This window comes from Oreochromis aureus, linkage group 7, assembly GCF_013358895.1.
Source record: "Oreochromis aureus strain Israel breed Guangdong linkage group 7, ZZ_aureus, whole genome shotgun sequence".
Lineage (NCBI taxonomy): Eukaryota > Metazoa > Chordata > Actinopteri > Cichliformes > Cichlidae > Oreochromis > Oreochromis aureus.
Window position 1 is genome coordinate 29,863,688 of NC_052948.1, and position 24,835 is coordinate 29,888,522.

The 24,835-nt window shown below is 40.9% G+C and overlaps 1 protein-coding gene and 1 long non-coding RNA gene across 2 annotated transcripts; one reads left to right on the forward strand and one right to left on the reverse strand.

Moving 5' to 3' along the window:
• Positions 1 to 11,717: 11,717 nt before the first annotated feature.
• On the reverse strand, positions 11,718 to 12,772 carry LOC116318023. The gene is made up of 3 exons (XR_004199293.2): positions 12,652 to 12,772; positions 12,458 to 12,546; positions 11,718 to 12,315 (listed from the first exon to the last, which is right to left on the reverse strand). It is a non-coding gene; the product is annotated as an uncharacterized LOC116318023 (long non-coding RNA).
• A 910-nt stretch (positions 12,773 to 13,682) lies between these two features.
• On the forward strand, positions 13,683 to 23,841 carry LOC116318027 (protein asteroid homolog 1-like). Its single transcript, XM_039614738.1, has 5 exons — positions 13,683 to 13,705; positions 14,961 to 15,027; positions 21,743 to 21,947; positions 22,294 to 22,456; positions 22,537 to 23,841. The coding sequence occupies exons 1-5, from the start codon at positions 13,683 to 13,685 to the stop codon at positions 22,787 to 22,789; spliced, it is 711 nt and encodes a 236-aa protein (XP_039470672.1). The 3' UTR covers positions 22,790 to 23,841.
• The last annotated feature ends 994 nt before the right edge of the window (positions 23,842 to 24,835 follow it).

The following is a 24,835-nucleotide window of genomic DNA, read 5'->3' on the forward strand; positions in this document are numbered from 1 at the left end:
GTCAGCTGAACGGTAAGAACAAGATCCGGGCTATCAACACCTACGCCCTGCCCGTGATCAGGTATCCTGCTGGGGTAATAGGCTGGCCAAAGGAGGAGGTAGAAGCCACTGACATAAAGACAAGAAAGCTCCTTACCATGCATGGAGGGTTTCACCCCAAGTCCAGCACCCTGAGGCTGTACGCTAAGCGGAAGGAAGGGGGCCGGGGACTGGTGAGTGTCAGCACCACAGTCCAGGATGAGACAAGAAACATCCACGAATACATCACGAAGATTGCTCAGTGAATACCTCAGGCAGCAGAAACCCAAGAAAGAGGAGGAAGGCGGGGAACCATCATGGAAGGACAGGCCCCTACACGGTATGTACCACCGGCAGATAGAGGAGGTGGCTGATACCCAGAAATCCTACCAGTGGCTGGACAAAGCTGGACTGAAAGACAGCACAGAGGCACTAATCATGGCAGCACAAGAACAAGCACTGAGCACAAGATCCATAGAGGCTGGGGTCTATCACACCAGGCAAGACCCCAGGTGCAGGCTGTGTAAAGATGCCCCAGAGACAATCCAGCACATAACAGCAGGGTGCAAGATGCTAGCAGGCAAGGCATACATGGAACGCCATAACCAAGTGGCCGGCATAGTGTACAGGAACATCTGTGCCGAGTATAACCTGGAAGTCCCGAGGTCAAAATGGGAGATGACCCCAAGGGTGGTGGAGAATGACTGAGCTAAGATCCTGTGGGACTTCCAGATGCAGACGGACAAAATGGTGGTGGCTAACCAACCGGACATAGTGGTGGTAGACAAACAGAAGAAGACGGCCGTAGTGATCGATGTAGCGGTTCCGAATGACAGCAATATCAGGAAGAAGGAACACGAGAAGCTGGAGAAATACCAAGGGCTCAGAGAAGAGCTCGAGAGGATGTGGAGGGTGAAGGTAACGGTGGTCCCCGTGGTAATCGGAGCACTAGGTGCAGTGACTCCCAAGCTAGGCGAGTGGCTCCAGGAGATCCCGGGAACAACATCGGAGATCTCTGTCCAGAAGAGCGCAGTCCTGGGAACAGCTAAGATACTGCGCAGGACCCTCAAGCTCCCAGGCCTCTGGTAGAGGACCCGAGCTTGAAGGATAAACCGCCCGCAGGGGCGTGCTGGGTGTTTTATTTATACATACACACACACACACACACACATGTATATATATATATATATATATATGTATATCTTAATAATCTGACTATACATATACTATTGGCCATTTCCACAGTGAGATGATTTTAGTCTCATGAACAACATTATCTAATTGTTATTTACTAACTAATCTTGAAATGACTGTTCAGTACAGAAATGAAGCCCAACAATCATGTTTTACAGTCCCGTGGTCTCAGCCTCAGATACTCAACTAATCAAAGCGATGTCATGACAAAAATGAATGACCAACAAAACATTTTTTCTCCTTCATTTATGTCAAACAATGCTGTATGTAACATTTCTCGCGGTTAGTATCATGGTTGCTTGGCAACCTGAACAGCGCGACAAAGGCTAGACCGTCCCATTTCACAAGCCTCTCACTTCCGCACTTCTCGTACTTATAGTACGCACCGTACGTAGTACGCGTAGTGCGCGTACTTCAAGCGTGCGGTCTCTTAATTGGGACACAGCCAGAGAGGACACAGCCTGGTCACTGAGGTCAGAGGTCAGAATCTGAAACAGCTCAGGTTTATATTCTAGGGGTTGTAAAAAAATCGAAATGTATTTATAAAGAAACCTTTAAATAATATTTCAAATAATAGTCATAATTATGATTATTATTAGAAATATCAAACATTTAAGTGGATTTTCTGTTACACGTATTGTCTTAGCCCTACGATAAACTGGCAGCCTGTCTTTGTCCTGTATCAGCTGGGATAGGCTTCATCCTCCCGCGACCTTGAATTGGATACATGAATTGTATTGAATTGTATTCCAGTTATGTAATCTCATCATTTAGAAACTCAAGGTATCTAATCAAAATGTAAGTAATAATTATAAAATGGGAAAGCAGAAATAAGTGTGACATGAATGTAAATGTGTGAGCTGACATAGAGGACAGCTACATGTAGTGTGAAAAACCTTTGTTGTCAAGTTTGCAGGTATATCAGCACGAGACATTCTTACATAGAAGAGACTGTTAAAGTCTCTAACTCAGTGAAGCATTATTGGTCCCGTCTGTTTGGATAAATATAATAACCTGATGTATGTCCATTTATTGACACATTTTCTTAAGTGCTTATCCAGTTCAGGATCACAGTGGAGCTGCAGCTGGATATGTTCAGTAAAGAAACCTTACGAAAGTTAACATAAACCTGCATCCCTGTACGTTGTTGTCCACAGGATGAGAAAATCAAACTGGAAGACTGTGGAACATGTTAATAAATGTTTGTGTTTATGCCTGTGTCTTTCACAGTGCTGAAAGGTTTCCCTAATAGTTCCTGGTGAATCAAAGCAGAACCATAAAGGTTGCTGGACTGCATCGTGGCCTTACCCCTGAGCAGTCATCCTGTTAAAGGAGGAACCAGTTAGAAGCTGTTTTCAAAGTAGCTGAGCAGATTTCATCTCAAGTAAGCGATTAACTGTTTGTTCGTTTGTTCTGCCACTTAAAGAGCATTTAAGGACGTCTTTTGAGTGTCCAGTTGAATTCATTCTACTGGCTCTCATGGTCATTTGTGATTATGGACATATTTTTCATGTATATCAACCATTTAGTAAATTCTATCTATTTAGTAATATCTGTCAGCTATAAAATGTAATATAAATATAAAAATATCTAAATATCTCCTGTCCGTTATATTTTAATGATGTAAGACCAGACGTCTGTTATCGTATTACATTAGTATTCCTGACATATCAATGAGATGCTGTACAGTACAATCCTACAGACACAGCAGAGGGATAACGACGACTATTCAACATCGTTACACGACACATTCGAGCTGCATGATGCAGAGAAAGTGACTAAATCATCTTTTTTGTGGTTTATTGTCTTCTAACCAGCAGACAAAGCTGATGGCAGAAGATGTTTGGAGAAGAACTTCAGGCCGTGGACTGAAAAGGTATTTTTTTCTTGTTATCAAAAGAGATTTGGAGTGACGGCTTCTACAACTGGTTGTGCTGAAGTAAAGCTTACAGCCTAAGAAGTCACAGTGTTGATATTCAGCACAAAGAGAAAAGCTCACTAGTTTGAATTTATTTACAATCATAGTTTTTATAAATTCTGACTTTAAACAGCTTTTACAGCTTTGATATTGTTTGACACTCGATATCAGGTGATGGTATTTAATTTAAAGGTTTCTTTGTCCCAATGAGCCATTTACACTGACCAGTGTCACTTTAACTATAACACATTCATTATTTAGATCCAGCATTTCTAAGAGAAATAACTAAATGTAAAAAATGGCAGCACTCAGGCCAGGTTTAATTGATAGCGATATATGCATGCATTATGAAAGTTATGTATCCCAGATAATTGTTATTCATCTAGTCCTGGCAGACCCCCCCCCCCCCTTCCTCCCAAGTGAACTGCAACCCGAAAGAACTAGTGGGGGTATTTAAACACTCACAACCAGTGTGGGGTAAAAAGAGCAACCAAAAACCTGTCAGAATCTGATCCCATTTCTAACTGTCTCTACTCTTTCAACATTTCACTGAAGTTTGCTCAACTGTAACTGTCAGGATATATATTTATTCCAGCTCTCATAGGGTAAAGGAATGACTCAGACTTGTCAAATGTTCTTTGATTAGATAAACAAAATGAAGTTCACAATTTTCTTACAAATAAAACTATAATGACAAACATTAACAGCTGTGCCTATTTCTGAGACATGATTTATTTGAATGTGTTCATATTTAGACAGTGTTACGCCCCACTTAAGAACGAAGTGTTGGCTGGGGTGGGGGGTAACACAAAGTGAAAAAGAAAATATGAACTACTGGAAAACAGATGTCATTAAACATGATTTATTGCCCAAAACTACTACAGTAAAAAATAAACACAGGGAAGCTCTTTTCTTCAGGGTCTCCAAGGCCAAAACAACAAACAAAACACCCCTTTTAGCTAAAAAAAAAACCAAGAACTTTCTAACCCAAACAAAATACAATGGCTGAGCTCCTGTCTAACCAAAACAGGAGAAAACAGTTGAAACAAAATGGCAGAGAACCCCTACCTGCTTCCACAACGATGAACTAATTAACACAGGGTACACCTCTGCTCACAATAAAAGAAAGAAAAACAAAGTTCAGAGTTTTAAGTTCTCTCACACGCACACACACTAAGGCCTGCTGCCCAAAACACTATGGCTCACAGCTCTGGCAAAATGGGGAAAATGGCAGGGGTGTGGCAGTTTAGGATGGCAGACTATATGCCGTGGCTGACGAGCTGAAACACCCCTCAGCTGTGGCTCATGAGGCACACCTGCAACACAAGAAGAGGAAAAAACTCTCTCTCCCGAGGAGAGCCACCAGAGGTCAGCGACCGTAACACCCCCCACATAAAATATCACATACAGTGAAGCAGACACTTTTAACAACTGTCACCAAGTCCGTTATTGAGGTTAACACTGGGTCCTGGACAGTGCATCAGCCACCACGTTGTCGATACCTCTCTGGTGTCGGATGTCTATGTTGTACTCCTGAGCAAGCAACGCCCATCTCATCAGTCTTTGGTTGTGATTGTACATGTGTTTTAGGAATACCAGAGGGTTATGGTCAGTATAAACCATAACAGGAGCGGTGGTTGACCCCACGTACACGCCGAAATGCTGCAGAGCAAGCAACATGGCCAGGGTTTCTTTCTCGATGGTGGAATAGTTGAGTTGATGAGGCTTGAACTTAGCTGAGAAGTAGGAAACCGGGTGACTGATGCCATCAACTCCATCCTGTAGTAGTACTGCCCCAGCGCCAGTAGCGCTTGCATCCACTTCCAGCTTGAAGGCCTTGCTGAAGTCCGGAGCAGCCAGTACAGGGGCACTGCAAAGGAGAGACTTGGCACAGTCAAATGCATGTTGACACTCAGCAGTCCATACGAAGGGTTCCTTTGGACTGCACAGATGAGTCAGGGGAGCCACTACTGTCGAAAAGTTCCGCAGAAACATCTGTAGTAGCCCACTAGACCCAAGAAGCGCCTGAGCTCCCGTCTTGTGGTGGGCACCGGGTAGCTCAGCACGGCCTCCACTTTTGCATTCACGGGACGCACCTGGCCGTGTCCTACTTGTTTTCCGAGGTATGTCACTACCGCCTTGGCAAATTCACACTTTGCCAGGTTCAGAGTTAGGGAAGCCTGGGTTAAACGAGCAAAAACATCCCTCAGAGTACTCACATGATCAGTCCAGCAAGAAGAATATACCACAATGTCATCCAAATACACATTACAATGGTTAATGTCCGCTAACACAAAGTTCATAAGTCGTTGGAAAGTGGCTGGTGCATTCCGCATGCCAAACGCCATCACTGTGTACTGCAAGAAATGGTCTGGAGTAACAAATGCTGAAATATCAGAGGCTCTGCTAGTTAGAGGAACCTGCCAGTACCCTTTTAACAGATCTAGCTTTGTTATGTAGGTGGCGGCTCCAATACTGTCTATGCAGTCTTCCATGCGAGGCAAGGGGTATGAGTCAGGGACTGTGACTGCATTTACCCTCCTAAAATCAGTGCAAAAACGAGGAGAACCATCTGACTTTGGTGTCAGCAGACATGGAGAGCTCCAAGAGCTATGGCTAGGTATCGCCAAACCATTTTCAAGCAGGTACTGTACCTCTTTTTTCATTAATTCCCTCTTGAGTGGGGGGCACCGGTATGCGTGTTGCTTAATAGGGCACGCATCACCCACGTCAATGTCGTGCTTTAACACTGGGGTTCTAGATGGTACATCCCCAAACAGACTAGGGTGCGCTTGGATCAGATTTTTCACGTCATCTTTCTCGTCATGAGGAAGATAGGAGAGGTACGTGTCTAAGGCACCAAGAACCTCTGAGTTTGCGAGCCTACCACTCTGCTGACCTTCACTACCCTTCACCAAACCATCATCATGGTTTATGGGCACAGAAATGAGTGAGATGGAGCCCTCGTGATCGTCTTCCCTAGAGTGAAACAGTTTCAGCATATTTATATGGCAGAGCCGTGTTTTGCGCCTTCTATCCGGAGTGCGAACAATGTAGTCTGTGTCATTGACTTTGCTCTCTACCACATATGGTCCCGCAAATTGGGCTGACAGAGATGGACCAGATGTGGGCACCAACATGAGTACCTGATCACCAGGTTTAAAAGAACGCTGCACTGCCTTCCTGTCATACCGCCGCTTCATCTTCCCTTGGGCTGCTGACAGAGACTTTTTAGCTATTTCACAGGCATGGTACAAACGTTCCCGACACTGCGTGACAAACTCAAGCACATTTGATTGCAGCTGCACATCAGATAAAAACTGTTCTTTTAGAGCTTTTAGTGGCCCTCTCACACTATGCCCAAAAACTAGTTCAGCAGGGCTGAAACCAAGGGACTCCTGTTTTGCTTCACGAGCTGCAAACAGTAGAAATGGCAGTCCCTCATCCCAGTTCTTGTCAGTCACCAGACAATATTTTCGCATCATCAACTTTATGGTCTGGTGCCATCTTTCTAGTGCACCTTGTGACTGGGGATGGTAAGGGCTGGAAGGGATGTGTTTGATACCAAGTGATTGTAAAGTCTGCTTGAACAGTTTTGACTGAAAATTGCTGCCTTGGTCAGTTTGGACAACTCTAGGCAGACCAAATGTTGAAAAGAATTTAAGTAGAGCCTTAATTACAGTGGGAGCGGTGATTTTTCAAGTGGTATGGCTTCAGGAAAACGGGTTGTGGCACACATGATTGTCAAGAGGAACTGATTACCCGCTTTTGTTCTGGGTAGAGGACCCACACAGTCCACTAAAACACGCTCAAAAGGCTCCCCAACTACCGGATGGGTTTGAGAGGAGCAGGTGGCACTGTCTGGTTAGGTTTACCCACAATTTGGCAAACCTGGCATGTTTTGCAAAACTTGGCAACGTCTTTCTTCAGACCTGGCCAGAAAAAGTGCTGAAGAACGCGCGGTCATAGGTTTTAGTGATTCCTAAATGACCTGACCATGGGTGTTCATGCAAAGCTGCAATATGCCACTCCGGTAATCCCTAGGAATGACTATTTGGCGTACCACCCCCAACCCTCATCACCTCCTTCCTGCTGTAATGCAGGTCTTGAGACCCATTTCCTTAGTAGTAACCCATCCTCAAGATAAAACCTGTGTGCCTTTTTATTGTTTGTTAACTCGCTTACCTCCTTAAAACACTTAGCAAGTGACTCATCCTTTTCCTGAGCATGGCTCAAACACTCACGTGAGACTGGCAAAGGAAGAACCTCAGATAGAGTAGTCAGACCCTGTTCATCGAGTGCTGGTTTAGAAGGGCTAACAGCCGGCTCTCTGTCCCCAGTTAGAACAGATCCAAGAACAGTCTCACTCAGGGTCACTTCCTCCAGCTTACGAGCTTGTGACCTGGTAAGAACACTGACAGAAAACACATCAGGGTGGGATTTCAACAGCTCATCCTCTTCTGGGACACGGCTGGGTTTATCCACCACTTCAGGAACAGGGAGTACCTTGTCCCCAGCAATATCATTTCCCATTATAAACTCAACACCCTGAACAGGAAACGAGTTTCTCACCGCAACCTTGAAAAACCAGAGGCTAACTTCGACTGCACATGAACACAATGTAATGGTGCGGGTATGTAGGCCATCCCAATACCTTGCACTATTGTACTCGCAAGTTACAAGATGACTCATCACTGACTGGCAGAACGTCGGCCAATAGAAATGATTGTGAGCCACCCGTGTCCCTCAGTATTCTCACGGGCTTCTGATCCCCAGGAAACCCTGTCAAGGAGACAAAACCATCAAAAATGAAGGGTTTAAAACACTTATCAGGTTCACTCGTGGTCACATGAGAGGGGCAGTTTAGTGACTTGACCAGGCCAACCCCTTTCACTTGTTTTGATTGCTGGGGCACCTGTTTATGTTTAAGGGCCAAACACTCAGAAACTATATGCCCCACTTTGTGACAGTAAAAACATTGTCTATCAGACTTGGAACCCGAGGAACCCCTAGGTTGTTGAGGGTGCGGCTTTGTGTCCTTTTTCATCTGTTCATGGTAGGGTGATTCAGACTTTCCCACAAATACGCTTTTGTGCGCCAAAGCAAATTCTTCTGCCAGGACAGCTGCCTCTTGCAAAGTGGCAACTTTTTGTTCATTTAGGTACAGCACTGTACGCTCAGGAACACAGTTTTGAATTCCTCCAGCAATACCAGTTCACGAAAAGCGTTAAACTCTGAAACTTTGCTTGCTTGACACCACCTATCAAATAGTATCCCTTTTTCCCTTGCAAACTCAAGGAATGTTTGAGCAGTGGATTTCCTCAGGGTCCTGAAACGCTGCCTGTAAGCTTCAGGCACCAACTCATAGGCTCTGAGTATAGCACTTTTGATGTTGTCGTACACAAGACTGTCCTCAATAGTGAGAGCTGCGCATACTTCCTGTGCTTTACCACTTAATTTGCACTGAAGCAAAGGGACCAAACCTCCTTGGGCCAATGTAAAGCCACAGCAATGCGCTCAAACGCATTAAAATAGGCCTCCACCTCAGTCTCCTGAATGGTGGAACCAGGGCAATGTTTTTGCCTACATCAAATGTCGGAGGTGCAGGAGCAAGGGAGAATTATCTGAAGGAGTACTAAGGTTATCTTCATCCTTCACTGAAGGTGGAGCAGAAGGCTCAGGAGACAATTTGTTAGCTTGCAACTCCAGCTGACGTAACCTAATAGATGTCTCAGCTTCTAGCTGCCGACACTTTAGCTTGAACTCAAGCTCATCCTTACGTTCCCTTTCTTTGGCTTCAAGTTCAAGACGAGCCAAACGTACCTTTAAGCGTGCACTAACACTGGAATTACTGGATTCGACAGAGAAGGGCTCAAACCGTGGAAGAGAGGCTGGTGGCTTTCCCCACCTGGTTTGACCACCGTAGGTGTCCCCCGCCCCTCCTCAGCACAAACCTCGGGCTGATCAGCGGTGTCGAGGACTGACGCGGCATCCCCGAGTCCACGTCTGAAGGAACACACCTTCCCAACCAACCCACTGACAACAAGAGACTTTAACTCGCTCTTCTTCATGGACTTAGCCACAGGGATTTCATAATGTGCAGCAACAGCACATAAATCCTCCTTCCTACATGCATCGAGCTGATCTAATGCAGGCTTAGCTATAAAATCACCCAGGCTAAACTGTGCCATATCCAAAATAAATCCCGGACGAGCCCCCACTTATGTTACGCCCACTTAAGAACGAAGTGTTGGCTGGGGTGGGGGTAACACAAAGTGAAAAAGAAAATATGAACTACTGGAAAACAGATGTCATTAAACATGATTTATTGCCCAAAACTACTACAGTAAAAAAAAACACAGGGAAGCTCTTTTCTTCAGGGTCTCCAAGGCCAAAACAACAAACAAAACACCCCTTTTAGCTAAAAACAAACCAAGAACTTTCTAACCCAAACAAAATACAATGGCTGAGCTCCTGTCTAACCAAAACAGGAGAAAACAGTTGAAACAAAAATGGCAGAGAACCCCTACCTGCTTCCACAACGATGAACTAATTAACACAGGGTACACCTCTGCTCACAATAAAAGAAAGAAAAACAAAGTTCAGAGTTTTAAGTTCTCTCACACGCACACACACACACTAAGGCCTGCTGCCCAAAACACTATGGCTCACAGCTCTGGCAAAATGGGGAAAATGGCAGGGTGTGGCAGTTTAGGATGGCAGACTATATGCCGTGGCTGACGAGCTGAAACACCCCTCAGCTGTGGCTCATGAGGCACACCTGCAACACAAGAAGAGGAAAAAAAACTCTCTCTCTCCCCGAGGGAGAGCCACCAGAGGTCAGCGACCGTAACAGACAGTGTACATTTGAATGCTGAAACTGTAATGGTGAACCTGAGGTGATAAATATAACACAATATTGAAGTAATGTCTTTACCCTGTGCAGCGTGTGGACGCTGTGCACACAATCACCTTATTCACTGTAGTAAACGTGCACCGCTAGCTCACGTGACTGACTGTCTCCATGGTTACATCGTATATTATTAGCTATGTAAACAGCTTCCAAAGATACCGCCATAGCTCTCTGCAACTGTAACACTTTCACGCTTTGCAAATCATTTCACGTTTTTGATAGTTATGAAGACAGAATATGTTTTTAAGGTCATGCTAGGCTGTTGCTATGGACTAGGCTGGACCGCGCGTCCGGTTCCTGTTATTAGCTGTCCGCCGTAGGAAGGCTGCGTTCCGTTTAGAAGTAGCGACAGTCTGCCGTAACTCGAACTCAAACCCCGTTTTGTTCTTTAATTAAAGGGCTTTTATAGCCGTTCATGACACGCACGCACACACACATAAAACACTTTGCCTCACCATGAGAATCCAACTTTACTAAAATCTTTAAAGTATCTGATATAGGATAGAAAAATGAAGCAACCAGAGATTTAATGATGAAGACTCTGGGTTCTGTAGTTCAGGTTTTACAGTCCTGAATGACTCACTGCACATCCATATAATTTATTGAAGAGGAGTTTAGAATGCACTTTAAATTTAGACTGTTGCTGTTTAATTTTTTACATTGTTACTGTGTTATGTCATGAATAAGATTCACCTGCTGGGGGTTTGATGGATCAGCTGGACAATACAGTCAAAGACAGACTTCATCCATCATACGCAAGAATCCTAGTTGGATTTTTGTTTTCACTCATATTTTTTAACCAAATATTGAAAACAACTGTGACAGACTGGATACCTGGTCAGGGTGTACATTACCTTTCACTCAAGCATCCCAGGACAGAGCCCTGCCCCACCATGAGCCTGGGTGGATACGTGGTTATAATATAAAATGACTGATACTGAATTTGAATATTTCATGAATTATAATACAAATTCCTAGGCGTTTGTTATATCCAGCAAGAGTAATATTGATTACATATGTCTGAATTCCTAACCCTAACCCTAGCTCAACAGACCACAATGCCCTGGACTGTCAATATTATTACATGCTGTGAACATAAGTAGCTTTGATCACAGTTTATGTTGTAAAAGAGAAGGAATATTGAAAAAAAGATCAACATTGTGATATTATTTCTTCCAAACTGACCAGAAACATGCTTGTCAGACTCTCACAGCAAAGGATCAGACTCACTGTGCATGACGGCTCAGGCCAATAATGTTTGTTAGATTGTCAGTTGTTTAGTGCTTCTGTACAGTTAGGGTCACCGTCTCTATTTCAGTATAATTAATATGCAGAAAACACTAAAAGTTGATTGTCTTCCAATATTCTAGCATAATTAAAAAACTTTGACTTTGTAAGTACATATTGTTACAGTCCTAATGCCAGTATGATTCTTCATAACGCCTGCTTTGAAATACTGAACTTTAAAATTGACCTGATGAAAGATAATTTACAGTGGGAGTCTGTCAGGATAATTCTAACTATAAGATCACTGTATTGATCTGAATCCTTCTGAAATGTGCTGTGAATGAATGCTGATGGAACTGACTGTGGGAAAGCTGTTAATAAATGAATCTGTGACACATGCAACACATTCACAGAGGACGAGGACACAAAGGGAGGACACGCAGAGGCTGTGTTAAAGTCAGAAATCCAAATCTTTAGTCAAAAACAGGCGTCGGTTACAAACAGGAAGACAAGCAGTCCATTAAACAGTCTACAGGGTCAAACATACAGAGAATTCAAACAAATAATTGGACACTGAAAAACTTAAAGCAATGTGTGACGCAATAAAAGGAAGCAGCGCAGTATATTCACTGAATAATCATCAATTGCAAAAGAGAAAAGCAACGATTTCTATGGTTTGTTTTCTTAAATGCAGTTAGAGTGTGGCTGGTAAAGATGGAAACATACAGAATATAAACTGTGTGAAGTTTGGTGAACTTTGTTAGTAACAAATGAAGTAAAAAAAACCCAAAACAGACAAAACTCAGAAAGAGGCTCTCAGTATTCATTAATAATTAGAAAGCATCTAAACATTCTGGTCATGGATTTTTACAGTCTTAGTTCCGCTCGCTGTCATCATTATAATCATCATGATTAATGGCGAAGTCCTGAGGTGGGCGGGGCTGTTTCTGGTGATGTCACCATGAAGGAACAGCGTCTGGCACGTGTTGGTGAAACATCTCAGTACACTGGTGTAATTTCCTCTCCAGCTATTTGACATTTAACACTTCAACATTAAGGGGAAGAAGAAGAAACAGTGTTAGGTCAGGTGACCACATGGTTTCTAAAATAACTGACAGGAAGTAACCAGACTGTTAGAAATGGATGGCATGTGTTTAGAGTTACTGTAGTTAGGTAACTCTACTTACCAAAAGCAAAGCTGCTGCAGGAACATGCTCATGTGTGGTGGTTATTCAGTGCTGCAGGTTAGACAGTCCAAGACTGATATCCTGCCCATCTGAGAGTTTGAAAACACGCATGCAAAGATTTATTTTGTGTTACAGTCAAAGTTGGATGTTCGTTTTTGTCCTTTAAAAATGTTTGTGTATTTGAAAGCACTAACATTTAAGGATGACTCGGATCGTCTCTCTCTAAGAGTATCTCCTTTAAAGGGGAGACAAGTGTATCCACTGATCCACGTCACTTTACCTGGATGATGACTCCTCTCTCCCTCACTCAGAAACACTCCTAAAATAACCAAGCAAATAAATAATATTGAAGATTTACTTACATCATTACAAAAACATCAAAAACATCTCCCTTTGATTCCATTTCTCCATTCCTGCTGAACATCAGGCAACAAATATCCCAGTAAAACACAGTGAAATGTAAAGCACATATTTTCTCTGCTTTGTCTAACCTCTGCAGAGCCTCTGTCATGAAAAACATATCTGTAAGCTAGTTCTTCTGAGGAAACACCACCGTCTTTCCACACCATCACCATCTGTGAGCACAAACTGCCGCTCTGCTCTGCCAGCATGTAGGAAATCAGATATCACACACACAAGGGTGAAGAAACATTAGAGCTCAACTTTGGATACTTTAGATCTAAACAGATCTAAAGCAGAGGAAGCATGACCATGCGTCACAAATTTGACGAGTTGGGAGTGAGAACGTGTTGGTTTATTACAGAGATGAGAGATTTCTTTGTTTACATTTGGTGGATTTTGTATTTAGGACTCTGCATTCAAAACAAGAAGAAACTGAAGCATTTTATATTTTCTGTTTGAAGTTTATTTCCAGGACGCTTGAAGAAGAAATTCTTAGTTTTATAATTGTTTCTGAATGTATTAAAATAAGTAAATGGTTTTAAAATGGTTTGAATATTTTTTTTCATGATGTGTCTTTTATTTATTACCTTTATGTCATGTTTTGTTGCTCTCTCTCTTTTTCTCGTTATATAGAAAATTATTTTTAAGAGCTTTTTCTTAAATAGAAATGTTTATTTTATTTATATTTAATTCATTCTTTTTATTAACCCTTTTATGCATGAATTATGAGATCCTCTGTGAAGAAATGTATTCCTCTTTGGGCTTAGAAAATATTTGTAATTGAAATTTTGTTTGTGAATCTATTTTTCATGGAGTTACAAACATGTCCACTCAGCTGGACACCATGTATTGACTTTTGAACTAAAGAAATATGTATTTAACAAATCAATAACAGAAAATGATATACTGTATGAAAACAATGAAAATAACAAGTTTTAATGTTGTTGGTTTTTTATATATTTTAAGATATTCTAAAACTTTTCAAAGCAAAAATGCTGAACTTCACTCCTGAACGATGAACTGCAGACTTTCAAAGATTTTATAAATCCTAAAAAAAAACAACTTAGAAAGCAGCGCGGTCTTTTCAGTATTATTGTCATTTACAATAGTTCAATCTGACTTCAAGAAGATATTGCAAAGTATTCAGAGCACAAGTGAAAAATAATGTAATAAACATAATGTCATAAAGTGCCAACTGAACCAAACAAAGAAATAAAAATATTGTCTGAGCACACAAATGTTGTTTCTCCTGTCTAGTTTGCCATCATCCTCTCACACCATCATAACCCTCTCATCTCCACTTGGAAACTAAAAAAATCAACATGATTTCAGACTTACTTTGTTTTTCATGGCTTCTATTGGTGCTTTTTGTTAGATCATGTATATCACCTGTTAATAATTATTTTTGCTTTGACCTCTGAAAGCTTTGTTACATTTTCTTCTCAGTCAGACTGAACTGTTGTAACAACTAAGTCCCCAGTTAACCAGCCACTACTTTTTACAGTGTTGTGGGCCATGAATCCACAAACATTTTTGGGTCTGAGGGTCAGCTCCCTCCTGCCTCCTAATGAGGGAATGTCAAACCTCCTCCCTTTGGAAACCAGCTCACCGGTAAACACAACAACTGAAGTGCATCATTGTCCACAGTCCAAATATAAATGTGTAATTATAATATAACAAAGAGAAGTGTTGTTTGTATTTATTTTAAAGTACTCCAAAAGTACTTGTTGCCCAGAACACTTAAAATACATTTCAACATTTCTTTTCCTTTTATCATGTACAGAAATTTAGGTAAACTGTTGAAGTTGCACCTTCCTTTTCTTCTATTAAGATATCTGAGGCATTTAATGTGCAGGTTCACTTCTTTGCACTGACACTTTCACTGGTTCAGCAAACTTATCATCAAATTAAGGCGATGCTCTGATATCAGAGTTCATGCTGTTTGTGAGCAGATGAGCTAACCTATCATGTTACTTCTTCAGGAGTGCGCGCGTTTACTTCTGTGACTCTGATTGGTCCACATTAAAACAAACAAACAAAAAAAGCGATAACTAGAGACCACGTGATTTCTGACATAAAATTCATGGTGCGACTTATTGAGTAAATGCAACGACATTTTGAAGAGTGACTCGTCGGAGCTGCTCAGACTCTCAGCTGCAGACCAAAAGGTGAGAATCCGCTCGTGATGTCATAGTGATTGTAGCAGGTAGGAGAGAGAGGCTGGAGAGATAGAGAGCTAAAGAAGGAAGGAGGACTCTGATGTTCAGATAAACTCTGTCTGAAGTTCGTGGCGAAGTGAAAGTGAAACTAAGCATTAACGTTGTTTTTTTTTTTTTTTTTTTTTTTTTTTAAGTTATTAGTTTTTAACCCTCTGGGGTCGACGGACACCCCGGCGCATCAAAATCACATGACCAATTTAAGACGACACAGCTACAAGATGCAGCGACTCCGAGTCTCTATTTCAACTTGAGTCGGGAGTGCGGACTTCAAACTATATACCAGTTTTTTAAATTGTGTCGATGGGCCACATAAAACCAAAGTTATGATAAAAAATACATGCGATGTTTCTTTCTGAACAAAACAGTGGTGTTTACAGCGGGAAGTATGACAAGCCATTAGGGCCCATAATCGACACTTTTCTAACCCGTTTGGTTAAGAAATTGCGTAAAGAACGCCGTTTAATTATTCAAAACGCCGTAAAAAACAATCCCTGCGTTTGTCCTGACAGAACGCCGTTTTTTAGCCACAGCGGAAAAAACGCTGTTTTTATCTGTCTTTGACCGCAGCTTTGTACGTCACTCGGCAGAAAACGCTGTTGCAGGGCACGCCCCATGGTTCCCTCATCCAATTACTTTCAACTCATTTCACCCAATCAAAGAAGAAGAAGTGCAGACCACGCTAATTTATCACAGATTCAGTGTTGCCAACTTAGCGACTTTGTCGCTATATTTAGCGAGTTTTCAGACCCCCTAGCGACTTTTTTTCTTTAAAAAGTTGCTAAAAAAAGACGTGAAAGCGCGTATCGCTTTTACTCTCAACAAGCAGCGGGTGCTGTAACACAGTCAGTTCTTCTTTTACTCTTATGCTGTTTTGTGGATCACAAGGTTTAAAACTACTTATAAACACACACACACAAAGTAACTCCACCAGAGTGCCTATTTCGGATCACTTTTGCCAGTCCAAGCCCGGGTAAAGGAGCAGGGTTGGAATTGTGACATTAAAAAAAACAATAATTGCTAAAAGAAATTTAATTTGTAGTTCTAAATAAACTAAATGCATTTAGGACGTTTTTTACTCACTTTATGTCTCTTCCACGGTGTTATTTCTCTCTCCAACAACATAAGTTACAATTATATTATCATGACCAATTATGCAAATTAGGTGATGACGTCATTTAGCGACTTCTAGCGACTTTTAGGACAACCAATAGCGATTTTCCTTACTGAGGAGTTGGCAACACTGCACAGATTCACCTTGCTGCTAAGTGCTAGCCTATTCGGTACCAGTGCTTGTAACCCACTATGCATTTTGATATGTTTAAAGCATGATCAAACAAGCAAACGACGGAATGCTTTTTCTGAAACAAGTGGAGACCTTAACTGTGTGGCGCATGGCTCCCTTGTTTACTTGAGGGAGCAGCTATTAGCGCTGCGGTTTATGAGTAATGTAGGTGAATGAGCTGATACTTAATTTAAAATACTGTGTACTTAAATGGAGGATGTGATAGATAGATAGATAGATAGATGGATAGATAGATAGGTATGTATGTATATGGAGATATAGAGATATATATAATCTGTCATAAACTAAACTTATGTAAACGGTACAGCAGTTGATACTGATAAACAACTATAAAACATTTACATTAAAAAATTAAATGTAGAAAAAACAGTATAGTCTTGAAGTGGCTCAGTACAGTGCAGCGGACATAAAGTGGTTTACTGTGTGTTTGGTGTTGTGACAGTGCACAGCTGAAAGAAGTGTTAACATTAGAGAGCAGATCCCTTTTCCCCAGACAGATTGTACAAACCCAGTTCTGAAAATACCGGACTCTGGTGTAAAATGTAAAAAAAAAAAAAAAAAAAGAGAGAGAGAAGAAAGCAGTGATTTGCAAAACTCAAAGCCATTATTTATTCATAGTGTAACATAGAAAAGATGTCAAATGTTTAAACCTAGACTATGTCGTTAAAAAGAACTCCTTTTGAATTTGATGGCAGCAAAATGTTTCAAAACAGTTGGGGTGGGGCAAGAAAAGGCTGGAAAAATAAGTGGTTCTAAAAAGAAACAGCTGGAGGGACATTTTAAAAGTAATTAGGTTACTTGGCAACAGGTCAGTAACATGATTCGATATTAAAAGAAAATTTTAGAGAAGCAGAGATGAACTGAAATGTGGGCAGAGGTTGGTCAATCTGCAAAAAACTCCATTAACAAATTGTGCCAAAATTTCAGAGTAATGTTCCTCAGGGTTAAGTTGTGAAGACTTGAAATATTGCATCCTCTACAGGCATCAAAATGTATTATATCAAAAGATTCAGTGACCATGGAGAAACAATTAGCCTAAAAGCCATGATGTCAGTGATCTTCAAACGCTCAGTGGAAACTGCATTAAAAACAGACATGATTCTGTTGTGGAAATCAGTGCACTTCCTGTATCTTTTGGGGCAACAGACCTGAGTCACTCTTTTAGAGAAGTACGTGGTGCAGTGGGTTGACAGGAATATCCATGATGGATGGCAGTTTGTTCTGTCACTTCCTCTCCACCACAGCTTCAGAAGTGCAGCCAATCACAGAACTAACTCTCCTGCAAAAGACTCTCTCTCTCCAAAAAGACCAAAACAAAGTGCACTACACTCACCCCAACTGACAACATCTCCAACATTTTGGTGCACACAAAAGCTTCCTTGCAAACAACAGCCTGCCCATCCGCTTCATGTATACAGCCTCTGTTTTGATCTTCCAATTTAGTCCGTGGTATATATGGGTATCCAGGTATTTGTACTCCTCCACCACATGACATCAGCAGGTTCAGTGTGTTATACTTTTGTCAAGATAATGCACACTGCAGCCGATATGTATCTACAGTTATCAGAGAGAAGTTTGTAAGGAAGCTTGTGTGTGCACCAAAATGTTGGAGATGTTCTGTCAACAATTTTACATATATGATCTTAAAACAGGACACAGCCAGTATACGTCCTGGCCTCATATCAAATGTCTACATAGACAGAGTCTATATTTGACGTCTGTTTTAAATCTAATCTTCGCTCTCAAACATTTAAACAGCAGCGAGTCTGCAGCTGAGGGAATACAAACTCAAATTGTGGGACCAGGTTTGATCGTTTCTTGCGTGTATTAATTTGGTGATTTATTAAATGTATAAATGTTTTTCTAATCTGCTGCTGAGTGTCTTATGCTGATAAAAATGCAGATAACCAGCGATGGGAATAACGGCGTTACAAGTAACGGCGTTACTAACGGTGTTACTTTTTTCAGTAACGAGTAATCTAACTAATTACTATTCCTATCGTTACAACGCCGTTACAGTTACTAACAAGAAAACGCGGTCCGTTACTATTTTTCAACAAACAGACGGTTGAAGCTGTGTTCAGCTTACCGCATCTTATATCAGTTGCACGGAAGTAGCTGTAAGTAATCTGGACGCTACAGCTTTAAGCAGCTGCGCGCTCCCGCGGACGGTAATCACGAACGATCACTGTCTAGCACAACACCTGGAGCTAAGGAGGCAAAACAATCGAGTGCTGCTGTTTGACTGAGGAAGAATAAAGTAGTCGTGGTAAGTTAATCACACGACCACTTAAAGACAAAGCAACAAGGTGCCAGTTTTTAAATTGTGTCGATAGGCCACGTAAAACCAGAGTCATGATAAACAATATATACACGGCGTTTTTTCCTCAATAGTTTCATCACGTTTACTGTCTAAGGACAGCGCTAACAAGCACTCTCTGCTTATGAGCAAAAAAACCAAACCAAACCAAAAAAAAAAACCGGGAAGTTTTAGGAGTGACGGCGCACGCGCGCGAGAGAGAGACAGCAGAAAAAGAGAGAGAGAGAGCGAGTTTTGAGATGTGAGATTTGTGACGTTTAGCGTGTTTGGAGTGTGTAGTTAATGTGTTGTCTTGTGTAGTTAGTGTGTAGTGTTGTGGATAGTTTTGTGTTGTGTGTCAGAACACTGAGGTGACTGCTGTCTCCAGGTAGAAAAAGGAGTGATACACCTGCTGCTGTCAGACCTGCAGGTATCAGGCTGTGATGTTCTCCTTTATAGTGGACAGAAATGATTTTTTTGGAGTGGCACAAATAATTTGTGTGCCATCTTATTGAAGAACAGCTGATTGTTCTGTAAATAGTTTGAAATGGTTATTTAAAAAATCAAGGTAAAAGGTAAATGGATGCAAATAACTTTGTTGTTTGCAAAACTTGTGCATAGGATTTTAAAACTGACAATTAATATTTGCATTCAAAGTTATGAAATATGATTCATTAAACATGTTTGTGGTTGTTACAGTAAAAAATACAACTTTTTCTACTCTGATTTTATGTTTTTTGTCTGATTTTAGATCAGTTGTGTTAATACAGTATGTCAAAATGAAAACAGAACTGTAAATTCAGACACGTGAGGTTGTGCTGAAGAGGATGATACCAAACAAAGTAAAGTAAATTAAAAATGGCCAATTATACCCTGGACCCCAGAGGGTTAAAAATGCTTTTCCTGAAGAGTTTTCAGAGACTGAAAATAGTTTCATAACAGATGTTTTCATCTGTACGGGGTCTGAGTTTGATCTGCGTCATCACAGCAGGACAGTTAGAAACCTCAGAGCAAAGAGAAACATGTTCAGGCTCTGTATTCACAGATCTTTGCTGTAATAATTTTTTCTGCCCTGAAAACTGATTTTTTTTCTAAGAATTTCCCTGAAAGTTCAGATCCTGTGAAGCATAGCAAGCATAGCCAAATTCCTTGGTTGCAATTCTGTTAGAAGTGATGATGGTGCAGAAAATAAGAGGATGAAAAAATTCATCCTAAGACCTGTTATCTGAAGATTTTTCAGATAACAGGTCTTAATACAGTGCCGACTGAACCAAACAAAAAGAAATAAAAATATTGTCTGGGCACACAAATGTTGTTTGACCTCCATCGTCCCCTCATGTCATCATAACCCTCTCATCTCCACTTCCCATCTTATATGGAAACTAACAAATCATCCTGAATTCAGACTTACTTTGTTTTTCATGGCGTCTGTTGGCACTTTTTGTAAGACCATGCATATCACCTGTTAATAATAACTTTTTCTTGTTAGTCAGACTGAACTACTGTAAACAGCAGTAATCTTTTTTTTTTTTTGTAGAAATTCCTACAAAGTCTCCAGTTGATCAGTCAGGAGGTCGATTCAACATTTTTCCACTGCTTTGAAAAGTATTAGAACATCTGGTGGTGCACCCTCAGCTCTATCAGCATCATCAGATCTGCTGACATCACTGCTAGCATCGACTAATCACCAGACACAGAGGCATTAGCGCAATAATTACCGCTCACCTTCACCACACCGTAAGAAATCATGGGGGTTTCAACCTTAAAGAAAATGATAGATTATTTGTGTCTTTGTGAAGAGGTTAAAGTAGAAAAAACAGGCATTATAATTGATGGTGCAGCTCTGTACTATTGTTTGTATTATAACTCTGATCCAAAGCTGGACCAGCGCTGTGGAGGAGATTATCCTGGATTCAAAGATGAGGTCTGTAACTTCTTTAAGACTCTGCAGGACTGTGAAGTCACTCCGTACATCATCTTGGATGGAGGCTCAGATCCTGACAAGCACAAAACAGTTGTGTCTCGCCTTGGAAATAGACTTGAAAAAGCAAAGGCAGTAGCCAAGACTGAGCCCAACGCCGTACCAAAAGGATGTAACGTCTTACCACCTCTGGTCAAAGATGTCTTCATAGAAATCTTGAAGGAGAAAGGCATAGAGTTTAAACAGTGTTTAGGAGAGGCAGACCCTGAAGTTTTTTCTGCTGCAAATCAGAAACAATGTCCTGTGCTGGCCACTGACACAGATTTCTGTATCTATGATGTGGACAAAGGTTTCCTTCATCTTGACAACTTTGAGTGGAAAAGAAAGAAGGATGGCAAAATTCCTGCTAAGCTCTACACACGTTCAAAGTTTTGTGAGCATTTTAAATTGGACCCTGCTCTCATGCCAGTCTTTGCTTCAATAGCAGGAAATGATTATTCAAGATTAGAAGATAGAGGTAGGTTTGCAAGAGAATCATCTTCATCTGGTGAGTACAGCATTAAAAGACTGGATGGTATGCTCAGCTTTTTAAGTAAAGTGAATCTGGATGGTTTGAACGACTCACAGAAGAGAGAACGTGCTCTGAGTCACATCTTTTACCAACTGAGTCATCATGTTGGTAAAAAAGAAAACGAAACATTCAAACTTGCCATTCAAAAATATGTTGAACCAGAAGAAACAAGTTTTAATCTGCCTTTGTGGATGCATGAAAATATGATGGGTGGAGAACTCACCACTTTCGTCACAAGTGTTGTGGATCAGAAGACAATGATGCTGACTCCAGTTGTGGAGGACTTTTCACAGCACAGTAGTTACACAGCAGCTTATCGTATCAGACAGTACTTCTATGGGCTGTTAATTGGAGGTCAGATGTGCACTGAATATGACAGGGATCATAAAATAGATGTGCAACCTCTCCTGCCAAAAGTGAGCAGTGATGAACAGAAACAACTGGAACTACAGCGTCTGCATAAGGTACTGAGGTTAATCATGAAATATGTGTTTAATTACTCTGACAGGTCATAGATGTGTTTCTGTGGTACATGTGAGCATCTTGTCTGTGTGGTCCCTCTCTGTGCAGGCTCCTGAGGGTTTGCGTCGCAGGGTGTTTGAAGAAGCTCTGCAGGTTCAGACTTCAGCCTTAGAAAACATCCCCGACCAGCTGAAGCTGCCAGTCTGTGTGACTGTTTTCTGGTTCAAGAGGCTACAACACCACCCAAAACCTGAAACTGTCCACTGCCTCCACGCCCTCCTGCTGGGGTTCATGTTTAACCCCAATAGTCCAGGTAAGTCTTACTGGGTAACATGATGGATATCTACAACGAGATGCATAGTTACAAGTCACTTAATTAGGAACACTTGTGACAGCTCTACAGTTTCAGCTCCATAAATTTGATTATTCTGTTTATTATTCACAGTCAGCTGTTAGCAGGTTAGTCTCTCTGAAAGCAGTCAGCAGATGGACTGTAGTCAGAGTTCCTGTAGTCAGAGTTCCTGTAGTCAGAGTTCCTGTAGTCAGGGATGGTGTGACAGCAGCAGCACTCATGCTTCCACATCAGCCTGAACAAGAAGACAAACTGCTGCTGGTCTCTGGTTCTGTGTCACTGAAACTTTGTCTTATCTTGTCTGTAGAGGACGAGTTTGAGAAGAAGATGAAAGCTTTAAAGGATGAAGGTGTGAATAACTGGCAGCCCCGTGTGGCTCATGCTTTTAGCCAATGGCTGTGCTGCATGAGGCAGAGCCTCCACCTGAACCAGCTGCTGTGTTCCCCTCTACCAAAACCTCAGTGTGCTCGGTAAACACCAGACCAATGATGTGCTCCACAGATGTTTAACACACTTCATCAACTTTAACCGAGATTTTCTGCTTTGTCAGGCTTTACTGTGGACCTCTCCTTCATCGGCTGGCAGATGAAGACACGATTGAAGAAGTACAGAAAACACTCAGAGGAGAAAAGAAGGAATTGTATGAGAACCTAAAGACTGCCTGTAATCCATCTTCTGGAGAGGGATCCTCTCAGTCCTTGATGAGTGCAGCTCCCTCTAATGAGAAGGGATCGCAGCAAGTCCAGAAACGCAAGAGGGAAGAAGAGCAGAGAGACTCAAAGCAGAAGAAAACAGATTATTGAGACTAAGTGATGCTGCTGCTCCTCAAAGGAGATCAGGGAAGGACTGAAGCTCTGTTCTGTTACACTCCTTTGTTATTCTCAGAAACTTTGTACCTTTTCTGCTCTCACTTTAGCTGTACTCTGTCTTCTGTATGCTCTGCATTGTCTATACTGAATGTAAATTGTAGAAGCATGGAAAGGAGTGTGAAGGGAATTGAAATTTGGGACAACAAAGCTGCCGATTTAAAGTAAAAGAGAAGTTTTTATTTGGCCAAAGAAAAACAAAATACAAAAGGAAACAAAAGCTAGAGTCCAGAAATACACAGAAATAATCTGATTAATGTGCCACATGTTGTACAAAGCACTTTGAGTGCTCTGGGAGAGTAGAAATAAAACAATCAGTCCATTTACCTTTTACACAACGAATGACAGTTCATGGCGGTTTTATGTCACAAGTATCCACAGGAAGTAACATGTTGTGCAACAGCAGGTTAGACTCCAGTGAGATTTATACTGAACATTGATCATCATTTTACTTATTCTGTTTTAACAGCGTTATGTTGTTAAAACAAGTTATGGTGACAATTTGTGTTACTGTGAGATGTTTTCTTCTGTCTTAACTTTCTTTTATCCTGTTTGGTTTTGAATTGTCTCTTGGGTATAAAGCTGTTTCTCCCCTTCACCCCCCTTTCTGCATCCTCAGCATCACCGACCATCCTGAAACAACACAGGTAAGATCACTGCAAATGTTGGGATCAGGAAATCAAGATTAATTTAATGTAGAAGTTGATTTTTTTTTTTATCATTCTCATTTTTTACTTAATCATTGAGAAAAGGAAGAATTACCAAGGGGAAGCAGCTTTTTGTGATGTATAGACGCAGATGTGTTTTTCCCATATTGTCTATCATTATTTTAGATATTAGCATCCAGTGTTTGCAATTTTCTTGAACATGGGATTATGTACCCTAACATATCAAGTGTGCTTAAATGAATTGGTCCTGATGGAATTAATCTATTTGTATTACAACTACATATAAGACTTGTTTGCATAAAGAAATCAATATTAAAAATACAGTGGTGTTGTTTTTGGCTTTTTAATGAGGGGTCAGCCATGTTGAATTAGCCATATTTATAACAATCTTTTTTGAGAAGTGTGACAGTGTGTAGCTATTTTACAATAGCATCTCCATAACTTCTTTCAGACTAAAATATCTTACATTTACATTCAGGTTTAAATTTTCCTAAATATGATTCTGCAGTAGTATCCTTTGCATTACAATGTTACTTCTCTGACTTTAGCTGAACAGATTCTGGAGCTTCATAAATGTGTTTCAGTGTTTGAAACGTGGAGAAAATCTGGCCCTGAAAATCTACTCTTTGTTTTTTTTTAAACATATATTTATTGAATTTTGTATTCATAAACATCCAACACTTTGAACAACTTGAACATATGGCAGTAAGAAAGTACTAAGAACATAAGACATTCAAAAACAAATAAAAAAATGTAAAAAAAAAAAAAAATGTCAATAATACTAAAGGAAATTAAAAAAAAAAAATATATATATATATATATAAAAGTACAGGATAGTCTGTACTGTATACATTCCTAAATTTAGTTGCATATTTTCATTACATTACTCTCTCTCCAGTTCCTCAACGTCTCCAGTCTTTAAAAGCTCCAGAAACATCTTCCAAATGTCAAAAAATTCTCCTTTCCTAACCACATAGGTCAGTTTCTCAAGAATTAAACTTACATTGTTTAACCATTGGTCAAAAGAGGGGCCACCAACATTCTTTTAGCATATTGAAATACAACGTTTGGCCTGGAGTAAGCAAAGGTCAACCATCTTTCTCTCTGTCTGAGTTGAAATACAGTCATCTGAATAAATGCCTAAAATACAGACCTTAGGACTTAATGGGACAGGGAAGATGTGATCTTTTCACACTCCTACAAACAGTGGTACAATGAACCTTTGTGATCAGTACACTTATAACATATGTCCAATATATCAGGATCAAATTTATTTAGTTTATTTAGCATTATCCAGTTAAATTGAATTATTCTC